Source organism: Brachyhypopomus gauderio, unplaced genomic scaffold (assembly GCF_052324685.1).
Source record: "Brachyhypopomus gauderio isolate BG-103 unplaced genomic scaffold, BGAUD_0.2 sc64, whole genome shotgun sequence".
Classification (NCBI taxonomy): Eukaryota; Metazoa; Chordata; class Actinopteri; order Gymnotiformes; family Hypopomidae; genus Brachyhypopomus; species Brachyhypopomus gauderio.
Window position 1 is genome coordinate 1469823 of NW_027506885.1, and position 12500 is coordinate 1482322.

At 44.9% G+C, this 12500-nt stretch overlaps 1 protein-coding gene across 1 annotated transcript in view; it reads left to right on the forward strand.

Annotated features, from left to right (window-relative positions):
* The window catches only part of hcn1 (hyperpolarization activated cyclic nucleotide-gated potassium channel 1), a 97847-nt gene that overhangs the window by 40151 nt on the left and 45196 nt on the right, over positions 1 to 12500 (forward strand). The window contains exon 3 of the mRNA XM_076988827.1: positions 2283 to 2444. Coding sequence (XP_076844942.1) covers positions 2283 to 2444 — 162 coding nt within the window. The remainder of the gene's footprint in view (positions 1 to 2282; positions 2445 to 12500) is intronic.

The following is a 12500-nucleotide window of genomic DNA, read 5'->3' on the forward strand; positions in this document are numbered from 1 at the left end:
AGTTGTACAGTAGAGTTGTACAGTAGAGTTGCACACCAGAGTTGTACAGTAGAGTTGCACACCAGAGTTGTACAGTAGAGTTGTACAGTAGAGTTGTACAGTAGAGTTGTACAGTAGAGTTGCACACCAGAGTTGTACAGTAGAGTTGTACAGTAGAGTTGTACAGTAGAGTTGTACAGTAGAGTTGTACAGTAGAGTTGTACAGTAGAGTTGCACAGTAGAGTTGCACAATAGTTTTATGCGCGATGCTTTTACAATAAATACATGCTTAAGCGTTTTTTCTGCCTAATGTCTAGAAGCTTATGGTCGATTACCACAGACAATATTTCTAACACATCTCCCTCTGAAAAACGTTGACTCATGGCAATCACGCATTTGTTACAGATGTGGTAGATAGACACTGGGTTGGAACATTCCTATAACAGCCTGAGAAAAAATTAATTATGTAAAGCTTTGTGACACAATGTGAAATCTCTGGAGACCTAACCTCCTCAGGGTTAATCTGTGTGAACTACTAAAAGATATCGGTTCCTTTATCTTTCTCTCCCTCTATCTACTTTTTCTTTCTTTATATTCATCTCTGGTCCAATCCAAATTCATTTTTAAGTTATTTGTTCTACTTAAATGGTCTTTTACGTGAGTTTTGAACAGCTTCTATCTGCAGGATTTTCCCAGCAAAATGACGCCTGTTGAATCTCTGGCTTCACTATAGTTGCCATATGAGCAATGAGTTCCTACATTTGTTTGTAACCTCAAGTTAACTGAGCTGATATTTAAGTAGTTGTCTCTCTCATTGCTTTAGCTCTTTTAAAAACCAAACTCATGACTGTTAAAAGTGAACCAGAAACTGACCTCTTGTGCATCTTGGGTTCCATCTGGACCTTTAAAAGGACTCTTTCCTCTTCCTGGTCCTCTGTAGCACTGTTCTCAGACCACTTGCTGTTCGCAAAACAGGTGCTTTAGAACTCATCTGCATAATATTGAATTATGGGTAGTGTAGTTAAGATGGACACATTAAATGCTGTTATGTGGATCTGCTACATTTTCATGAACAGGATGAGAAAAGAGAACAAAAACAGACATTATATAACTGACCTAAAATACCAAAAAAAGTGTAGAAGATTGTAGGAGACCATGCAATGCCATGTTCAGACATTTTTTTCTAGTTTCGAGTGTGGTGATTGTTGGTGTGTTTGATAAGCCTCAAGGTTCAACCTAGATAAAAGCACGAAACACACTAGGGCTGTACTAGAATTTAAATGGATAAAAAACACACCAGCAACAAACCATACTCACGCATCCTTGGGGGATCACTGTTCTGGGGTCTGTTTAGGGCAGATTATCTGACATATTCACTTCAGCAAACGAAATGATTAGACCACTTGAAACACTGAAACAGACTGAGTGTGAAAACGGCCTCACGCATCTCCACTGTGCTGACTGTTCTTACCCGGCTGTTCTTACCCTGCTGTTCTTACCCGGCAGTTCTTACCCGGCTGTTCTTACCCGGCAGTTCTTACCCGGCTGTTCTTACCCTTGCCCAGGTCTCAAATGAGTAATGCCATCCAGATAATCAGAAACACGATGATTCACTGAGGTCTCCAGTGTGAGATGAGGTTTAGATATTAGCCAGACATTTTCTACTGGCCAAATAACCACAGACAGGTGGAGAGGCACAGACCCAGACAGACGTTGAACCAAATCCATACATCACAATTAGACTCCAGAAACAGCGTGTACACGCAGTGCTAATGTCATTTTCATCCCCTACTGTCCCTACTTGGGCTTATGCTAATGTGTTTAGCATGTTTAATTGAGTTTTGTTGTTAATGGTAGTCAATAGCAGGACTTGTTAGCTCATCTAATCAATGTATAGTGACTCTCTGGCCTGCACACGTAGGCTAGATCGTGACTCATGAACAGGTTTTTTCTGGCGTAGCTGAGCAGGGAGTCGTGTCTGTTTGAGGCAGCAGGAGAGGGCTTTAGCGCTGAGCTACAGCCATGTGAAACGCTACGTCCTGTGTTCAGTGCTGTATTCAGCTCATTTACAGCTCAGTGTCACACACACACACAACCCCAGACATGCTAAGAAATCGACTTTTTCACTTGTAAAGCGATCATGTCCTGTGAAAACTGAAACAGTCGTTTGAGAGCAGTGCCCAATTCCAGCGGGCCTGAGAAAGCACCACGTGCTGCAGTCTTTCTCTCTGAGTCTTCCTCTCTGAGTCTTCCTCTCGGAGTATTCCTCCCTGCGTCTCACACTTCCCTCTCTCTTCCTTCAGCTGTTCCACATGACCTACGACCTGGCGAGTGCCGTGGTGCGGATCTTTAATCTGATCGGGATGATGCTGTTATTGTGCCATTGGGACGGCTGCCTACAGTTTCTGGTGCCTCTCCTCCAAGACTTCCCTCCAGACTGCTGGGTCTCCCTCAACCAAATGGTGGTAAGTATCAAATCTTCTCCTTTGTAGTTTCTATTGTTAGTTGTTTTTGTTGTTGTTCAAGCAAAACAACAAAATACCAGAAGGTGCCTTGTCTTTCCTCTTCCCAGTTGTCATAGGAACAGGCAACAAGCACACACAGCCCATGCTGGCATTCATGATGCTCCATATAAGTGTATTGGGTCAGAGTACGTTGTACTGGGTCAGAGTATTGTGGACTGGGTCAGAGAATACTGTATTGGGTCAGAGTACTGTGTACTGGGTCAGAGAATACTGTACTGGATCTGAGTATTATATTTAATGTACTGGGTCATAATTTTGTGCTGGGTGTACAGGCTTAGAGTATTGTGGTGAGTATACAGATTCAGAGTATGCTGGGTGTACAGGTTCAGAGTATTGTGTTGGGTGTACATGTTCAGAGTATTGTGGTGAGTGTAGAGGTTAAGAATATTGTAGTGAGTGTACAGGTTAAGAATATTGTGGTGAGTGTACATGTTCAGAGTATTGTGTTGAGTGTACATGTTCAGAGTATTGTGGTGAGTGTACATGTTCAGAGTATTGTGGTGAGTGTACAGGTTCAGAGTATTGTGTTGAGTGTGCATGTTCAGAGTATTGTGTTGAGTGTACATGTTCAGAGTATTGTGGTGAGTGTACATGTTCAGAGTATTGTGGTGAGTGTACAGGTTCAGAGTATTGTGTTGAGTGTGCATGTTCAGAGTATTGTGGTGAGTGTACATGTTCAGAGTATTGTGGTGAGTGTACATGTTCAGAGTATTGTGGTGAGTGTACATGTTCAGAGTATTCTGTCAGGGATAGGACGATTGGTACTAACTTTTCAACACTTGTGCTGATGTTCTGAAGACATGTTCAAAACGCTCATGTCACATGACCATGGCAAAGTCAAGCTTCAGTTGCAAAATGAAGCTTCCGTTGCTAAGTGAAGCTTCTGTTACTAAGTTAAGCTTCCATTGCTAAGTTTTCGACAGGTGGCTTACAGTATCTAGCAAAGCTGATCACACCTCTGTCCCAACCACAGAGTCAGAGATGCTTCAGAGTCTGGCAAACAAACACATCCCAGGTTCGAGGGTTATTATGAGGAGAGATGCTGAGAGATATAGTGATTGACATTGTAATTTAGTGATAGATATAATGTTACTTAAAGGGCATATTGATTGATGTGCTTGTGAAACACAGCCAGTCAGTGACACTGAGGACAGATCTAGTGACAGGACAGTGTTTAAGTGTTAGCAAATACAGATCCTCTAGTTTACTATCAGGAGTGATGTGACTGTATGGTCATTTCTCCCAAATCTTTATTGATCATATGTATCGATAGCCTGGCATAATCCATCAGAATCAATCGCTTAGACTTTGTCCACTCCTGTCTGAACTGTTGCTTCACAGAACAGAATTAATAAGACGTGACAATAACAATTGCATCCAATAGGTGTCACGTGGAGATGGGTGAAACCTCAAAACAATTTCCAACACAATTACTTTGAACATTTCAGCATTTCACAAAGTTCAGCTTTGTCCACTGGGTTTGAGTATTAGGCCTACTACCCATCACCCACCCCCAGGGTTAGGAGTATAACCACCCCCAGGGTTAGGAGTATCAACCCCTTATTTACATCAGGTAAGGACAGAGCAGGTCAGGGCTTCAGTGTGTTATACTGTTAAACAACAGCGTTTCATGTAGAGCTAAGCTGTGCTTGTGAGGAACATTATTCCTTGACCCACTCAGTCTGCTATGCATTATGTATTCATCATTGGACATTTCCTTACCAGAAGGGTGCAGCATACATTCCAATAAAGCAAACAAAATTAATACATACATAAATAACAAATAACAAATACATTTGTATGCTCACAGGTGTCCTAGCATGTTTGGAAGGGGCAACACCTTGCACTGCGTTATATCCAGGGCTGGGTTCACTCAGCACTGTGTAGAGTCCTGCTCAAGGGTCCCAAAGCCACCCTCTCTACTCGAGTGGCAATACTGTTTCCCATAATAACAGTATTTATGTACATATGATACTAGAGCCTTAAGATTCTAAAATAGGGCCCTAGGATTCTAAAATAGGACACTAGGATTCTAAAATAGGACACTAAGATTCTAAAATAGGACACTAAGATTCTAAATAGGGTACAAATATTCTAAAATAAGGCCACACATGTCTAAACTAGGGCACTTAGAATCTGAATTAAAAATGATTCTTTTGTTTTTTGGGTTTTGTTTTTTTTTTTGTGAATGAAGGCTAAAAAAATAAGACAAGAATGGGGTAGTGATTAAAACATGAGCAGAATGATGCAGCTCTGGCCATTTAACTCCAGATGATCACTCTAGGATCTTGGAGGGGGTGAAACCCCACGAGATGAAAGACGGGGAAACATTTATGAGCTTCACTTCCTGCTTTCCCATTACGCATCATGTCGGCGTGACAACGCACAATTAAAAAGCCCAGATGAATTCACAGTCATTTCCACAGATCTCACGCATGCTGAAAGTCACATGGTCCTCCGTGTTCTAAAGCTCCACCCACCTCCAAATGAGCTTCACCACTTAATGTCACACAGATGTTGTAGACTTATAGTTGAATGTGTTAAATGTAACAGACCATGGGCTCTTGAAAAAGCTCTGAATGTTAATGGCAAAAGGCCAGTTCTGAGAAAGAAATGTGCTGGACGATTTTTGGAAGAATCATTTTTTTATCATGTTAGAATAATAATTACATAAGTACATGTAAAATAAATAAAACATTTGTAAACATTTTACTCGAAATGAGTAATGTATATATATTTTTTAACAATAAATATTGAGCAAATTTTGGAGACACGTGTCTGCACGCTAACACATGTCTGCAGGCTAACACGTGTCTGCAGGCTAACACGTGTCTGCAGGCTAACACGTGTCTGCAGGCTAACACGTGTCTGCACGCTAACACGTGTCTGCAGGCTAACACGTGTCTGCAGGCTAACACGTGTCTGCAGGCTAACACATGTCTGCAGGCTAACACATGTCTGCAGGCTAACACATGTCTGCACGCTAACACATGTCTGCAGGCTAACACGTCTGCCTGCTCCAATCATGCTAGCGCGAGAGCAACATGCCTTCTACCAGCAAACCATGAGGAGGTGCGTTATTGGCCAACGTCTTTACTATGAGAGCAGATGTTTTAAATAGGTGTGGACGCTCCATCATGGACCAGTGAAACTTTCAAATGAGCAGCAGATCTCATCACACCGTACGCTCAAATTCAAACATGTCGTCTCTCCAATACATAAAAAGACCAAAGAGGGAAAGAAAGACAAAAGTGGAGGAGAGAAAGCGAGAGAGGAACAAAGCTTTGATGTGTGCGAGCCTGTAGCTGTGATAGCTGTGTGGCGGTGTGCAGCTCTTCTGAATCGTGGCCAGCCAGGGCTGTCTGAGCCTCCCATCTGCTTTAACCTCACCTCTCTGATGAAGCAACGCTCCGGCCCACTGATCTGGGATCAGTTTTGCCTGCCCACGTCCCACTCACTGCGTGAGAAACACTGAGTGAAGGTCAGCCTTTGTTTCTTGTCTTCTGAGGTCTTCCAGAATGACTGTCAGTCCTAGCGCTAACCTGGTTATAGTGGGAGAGGTGAGTGACTGCTCCCTCCCAGATGTGATTTAAGACTCATCCGTGTCTATAACTACTGCATTGCAGGGACTCACTGCAGGATAATCGTGACGTATTATGACTGTGTTAAGATGGATATTGCTTCAGGGGCTTTTTAATGAAAGAACTCGGCATTGCAAACCCAGTGAAAATATTTCTGACTCTAAAGTCATACCGATGTCTCTCCCGACTGCCGTCACACGTGCAGTGTTGGGAGAGACAGAACCTCGGACTGAGCAACAGACTGAGCTTAGCAGCCGACATGCTGAAACCGCATGGCAACACTCACATATTATGGGATATTCTTCTGCAAAACTCAGAGAGCAGTAGAGCTGCTTTCACTACATCTCCTGGTACTTGGTACAGAATTTCTCTCTCTCTCTTCTTTCTCTCTATATACATACAGTATATACACACATTGCTTTCTCTCTCTCTCTCTCTCTCTCTCTCTCTCTCTCTCTCTTTTTCTGTCTGTCTTCTCTCTCTCTCTCTCTCTCTCTCTCTCTCTCTCTCTCTCTCTCTCTCTCTCTCTCTCTCTCTCTCTCTCACACACACACACACACACAAACTCAGTCTAATATGTATTAGAGGTAACACCAGGCCTCCATTAAAACACACAAAACGTATCATATCAGAACAGCTGTTCTCCCACAGCAACAAATGAACTTTGACAGGAAGTTGTCACTCCTTCACTCAGACGTGGTGCTGAAGTGTGTGATCACTTCCTCACTTGCTCCTCTTCCTTGTCCTGTACAACCAGCTCACACCTCCTCCTCCTCCTCCTTCTGGGGTTTGGGAGGTGGGTTCACGTGAGCGGAGCAGCGAGAGCGCTCCCCTGTGCTTGGGAGGTTTTACAGGCAGGCAGAACATGGAAACACGCGTCTTCTCCCTTCTTGTGTCTTCCAATTATATTCTGTAGAATCAGTCAGACCGGCGTTTGTTTCTCGGCCTTTGCTCCAGCTCTGGGTGGGGGGTCTGGGCGACCCAGCTGGGTGTTAACGGGAGATCGGCGCTGTGGGAGTTGGTGAGCGGGCAGGAATGGGCTGGCAGGGGACCCGTAATGAGGACGGGCCTCAGACAGAGCCGAGCCGGACCAGCCGCTGGGAGGCCAGGCAGGCAGGCCTGCTGATTGAACTCTCAGGCAGGTTAGTGCCTCTGAACGGTGTAATGAGGGATGGAGGGAGTCCTCAGAGTCTCCTCCACCACCCCTCCACCCTCACCTCCACCCGCTAATGAAGACCTGTCAGAACAGGCTGGTGGTGATAGGTAGTCAATTAGGGGCAGTCATGGGCTGGTGGTCAGGGAACCGGTCTCGTGACCGGAGGGTTCGATTCCCAGGCCCTAGGCCATGACTGAAGTGCCCTTGAGTAAGGTACTTAACCCAATCTTCTCCCTCTGCGCCCCCTAGTGATCACTGATCACTGGTGTGTGTGTGTGTGTGTGTGTGTGTGTGTGTGTGTGTGTGTGTGTGTGTGTGTGTGTGTGTGTGTGTGTGTGTGTGTGTGTGTGTGTGTTCTCACTGCACAGATGGGTTAATGTAGAGGATTAATTCCGATTGGTGTGAAAATCACAATTGGCAGTATGGCAGCTTAAATGATATTCAGCTGATTGGACAATCTGCCTAGTTATCAGCCAATCTAATCATTTATCAGACAATCTGATCAGTTATCAGACAATATGAACAATTATCAGGCAGTCTGACTCAGTACATCCCCTTATCTATATCCCATAATACAATTCAAATGCTCTCACACTCCTCTCTACAGCACAGCGCATCATTATATAACGTAGTTCCTACATCCTCACGGTCATGTTCTCAAACGCTGTTGGTCAAAGCAAACATACTGGGCAACTATAATGTGAGCAAATACAGAAATGTACTCAGGAGACACTTTAATGCTTTGAAATGGTGTTTAGCTTTTCAAAGTTCCTGAAGAAACTTGCATCTCATTGCATATCTGTGAACAGCTTCATCTCCAGGAATGTTCCAGAAAATTAGACTGAGAAACTGGATTAGTTACACACAAGATCTACCAAGCACAGTAATGGGCCCTGTACGTAACACCTGCTGTATGTAATACGTGAGATTGCTTTCCCTTCAGTAAATGATAGATGAGGTATTTCATTGCGCAGGTGAACACAGCCCACACTAACTCTTCATAGTGGCCAGGCCTAAAGATTAACCTTCATCAACTTAATCGTCATCTCAGAATTCCTTAACGAGTGTTAGTAGCTGAGGCACTGTTTCCTGAGACTCACTAAAAGGCCATGCAGGTGGAGTGATTCATCTCTGACTCACACATGGTCACGGCAGCATGCAGGAGTGCTGTGGGTGGAGTGGTTGGGTGGGGCAGACACTCCTGCCCTGGGGTGATCTGGTCTTCTATTTTCACCAAGTTTCACTTCTTACTCCCTCCAACTGCAGCACGTCTAGTATTTATACAGGACCGAGTTGATTCATAGATAACTACACCTACCTTGGTTAGATACTCCTGCCTTGATTGGGTACGCCTGTCTCAGGTATGTACACCTGTGTCAGGTATGTACGCCTGTCTCAGTTATGTACACCTGCCTCAGTTAGGTACACCTGTCTCAGGTATGTACGCCTGTCTTAGTTATGTACACCTGTCTCAGTTAGGTACACCTGTCTCAGTTATGTACAATTGTCTCAGTTATGTACACCTGTCTCAGTTATGTACACCTGTCTCAGTTAGGTACACCTGTCTCAGGTATGTACACCTGTCTCAGTTATGTACACCTGTCTCAGTTAGGTACACCTGTCTCAGGTATGTACAATTGTCTCAGTTATGTACACCTGCCTCAGTTATGTACACCTGTCTCAGTTAGGTACACCTGTCTCAGGTATGTACGCCTGTCTTAGTTATGTACACCTGCCTCAGTTAGGTACACCTGCCTCAGTTAGGTACACCTGTCTCAGTTATGTAGACCTGTCTCAGTTAGGTACACCTGTCTCAGGTATGTATGCCTGTCTTAGTTATGTACGCCTGTCTCAGGTATGTACGCCTGTCTCAGTTATGTACACCTGTCTCAGTTATGTATGACTGTCTCAGTTAGGTACACCTGCTTCAGTTAGGTACACCTGTCTCAGTACGACTGTCTCAGTTAGGTACACCTGTCTCAGTTATGTACGACTGTCTCAGGTAGGTACACCTGCCTCAGTTAGGTACACCTGTCTCAGTTATGTACAATTGTCTCAGTTATGTACACGACTGTCTCAGGTAGGTACACCTGTCTCAGTTAGGTACACCTGTCTCAGTTAGGTACACCTGTCTCAGGTAGGTAGACCTGCCTTATGACCTATGACCTATACTGTAGGAGTGATGACCTATGACCTACACTGTAGGAGTAATGACCTATGATTTATACTGTAGTAGTGATGACCTACACTGTAGGAGTAATGACCTACACTGGAAACACCTGAAGTATAATGGAACATACAAAGATACTAGCTATGGAAGTATCACCTCTCCTCCTTCTCTCTCTCTCTCTCCCTCCCTCCATCCCTCACTGCCTCTCTCTCTTTCTATTCTTCTTTTCCTCCTCACTCTAGAGCTGGAAGCCCGTCTCTGTCTCTAGTGAGGTTTCCTGTTCATCTTCTTTACAGAAAACCACTGCCAGTGTGATAGCTCAACCCTGCAATGCTGAGATGGTCCTGTGCGTGTGTGTGCATGTGTGTGTGTGTGTGTGTATGTGTGTTCCACAGGCCACTGGCAAGGTCAACTGTCTGCGGTGCTTTTTTCACATGCTCACATAGAAACATACACACACACACACACACACACACACACACACACACACACACACACACACACACATAGGAACACACATTTAGACAATAAATACATACACAATAAATACATACTCACATTGACACACAAACATACACTCACATAGACATACACTCAATAAACACTCAAATACAAACAGATATGCACGCAGACACACATTAACATACATGCATCAGAGACGTGCTCCACTCACACACACATGCACTCACTCACACACACACACACACACACACACACTCACTCACACACACACGCATGGAAATGCTTTAATACACCAACACAAAGCTCGGGAGTTACCACATAATCCTTCACATATGGTCTGTGGTCTCTCAGAGAAACCAGTAGCTTTTTGCCTGTATCATCACGTTTGTGCAGAGCCAAGAGTGTGTCTCCACGGCAGCGCTGTCTCCACGGCAGCGCTGTCTCCACGGCAGCGCTGTCTCCACGGCAGCGCTATCTCCACGGCAGCGCTGTCTCCACGGCAGCCGGGCCAGGCACTCAGAGGGGGATCTAGGAAGCATGCTGTTTGTGTAACTGCCCTGGGGCAGCAGCACTCTCTGCCCCCGCACTCACGCTGTGCAACGACTCATCGCCGTAGTCCGGGACGTCTGTCTGTCCAGCAGGGGGAGCAAGAGGCACGAGGCTTGTGGGAATGAACAGTGCTGGCAACAGGAACCTGCCTCCCACTGCAGGGGCAGATGCACAGAGATTGGGGAGTGTGTGTGTGTGTGTGTGTGTGTGTGTGTGTGTGTGTGTGTGTGTGTGTGTGTGTGTGTGTGTGTGTGTGTGTGTGTGTGTGTGTGTGTGTGTGTGTGTGTATTCATCCAGCATTACAGTTATAGAGGAGGTCTGTTCCTCTCTATGTCACGGCTCTATCTGTAGCCATGACAGATACACAGGTTCACGGCAGGTGATTAGAGCATGTGACTTGGTCAAGAAATGACTCACTCTACATGAAATACACAAATATTACAGTCATGTGAAGAGTCCTGTGGATTCAAATCAACTCATCCATCCATCCATCCATCAATCCATCCATCAATCCATTCATCCACTAGCTGAATGCCCTCTAAGTGTCTATTTCATTTTCAGGTGTCAATCAATACATCCCAACTCAGTTCATTAAATATTTAGGTCCGACCGCAGACTGTGGATTAATTAAAGTGATGTTACAGCCCAAATTGGGATCTTAGATCGCAGTCTGCCAGACTCAAAGATCCCTTCAAATGTTAAAGGGACCTCTGTGTTTCTCTGCTGTTTATCTCAAATGTCACTATAGATAGCTGTCATTCACCTGGGAGAAAAGAGAGAGGGAGGGAGATAGAGAGAGAGACAGATGGAAAGAGAGGGAGGGGGAGGGAGAGAGAGAGAGATGGAAAGAGAGAGGGAGAGATAGAGAGTGAGGGAGAGAGAGAGATGGAAAGAGAGAGGGAGGGGGAGAGAGAGATAGAGATGGAAAGAGAGAGGGAGGGTGAAGGGAGAGAGATGGAAAGAGAGAGAGAGAAGGGAGAGACATAGAGGAGAAAAGAGGAGAGAGGGGAAGAATTGCACCCAGTTAAATAAATTGTTTTGGTCTCATTAATTAATTAAATAAATGAATTTAAAATCGGCAGATTTGCAAAAATATAATATGACACAATATAAACTGTTTGAGAGCCCAGACATCCACCTTCATACATGCCAATAACCACAAGTCCCCATGTGTGTATACACATAGCCATGCTGCTGGTAGTGTGGTAGTTGTGTGTGTGGAGAGTGGAGGTGTCCGTGTGTGTGTGAGAGTAAGGACCCTCTGGAGCAGGACATCCACAGCACAAATGCACAACACAACAGCAGCAGGACCAGCAGGAACAGGACTTTAAACAGAGAGTGACCAGTACTGAACCACCAGTACTGAACCACCAAAACTAAACCACCAATACTGAACCACCAATACTGAACCACCAATACTGAACCACCAGTACTGAACCACCAGTACTGAACCACCAAAACTAAACCACCAATACTGAACTACCAGTACTGAACCACCAGTACTTAACCACCAGAACTGAACCACCAGTACTGAACCACCAGAACTGAACCACCAGTACTAAACCACCAGAACTGAACCACCAGTACTGAACCACCAGTACTGAACCACCAAAACGAAACCACCAATACTGATCACCAGTACTGAACCACCAGTACTTAACCACCAGAACTGAACCACCAGTACTGAACCACCAGAACTGAACCACCAGTACTGAACCACCAGTACTTAACCACCAGAACTGAACCACCAGTACTGAACCACCAGTACTGAACCACCAGAACTGAACCACCAGAACTGAACCACCAGTACTTAACCACCAGAACTGAACCACCAGTACTGAACCACCAGTACTGAACCACCAGAACTGAACCACCAGTACTGAACCACAAGTACTAAACCACCAGAACTCAACCACCAGTGCTGAACCACCAGAACTCAACCACCAGTACTGAACCACAAGTACTAAACCACCAGAACTGAACCACCAGTACTGAACCACCAGAACTGAACCACCAGTACTCAACCACCAGTACTCAACCACCAGTACTCAACCACAAGTACTAAACCACCAGAACTC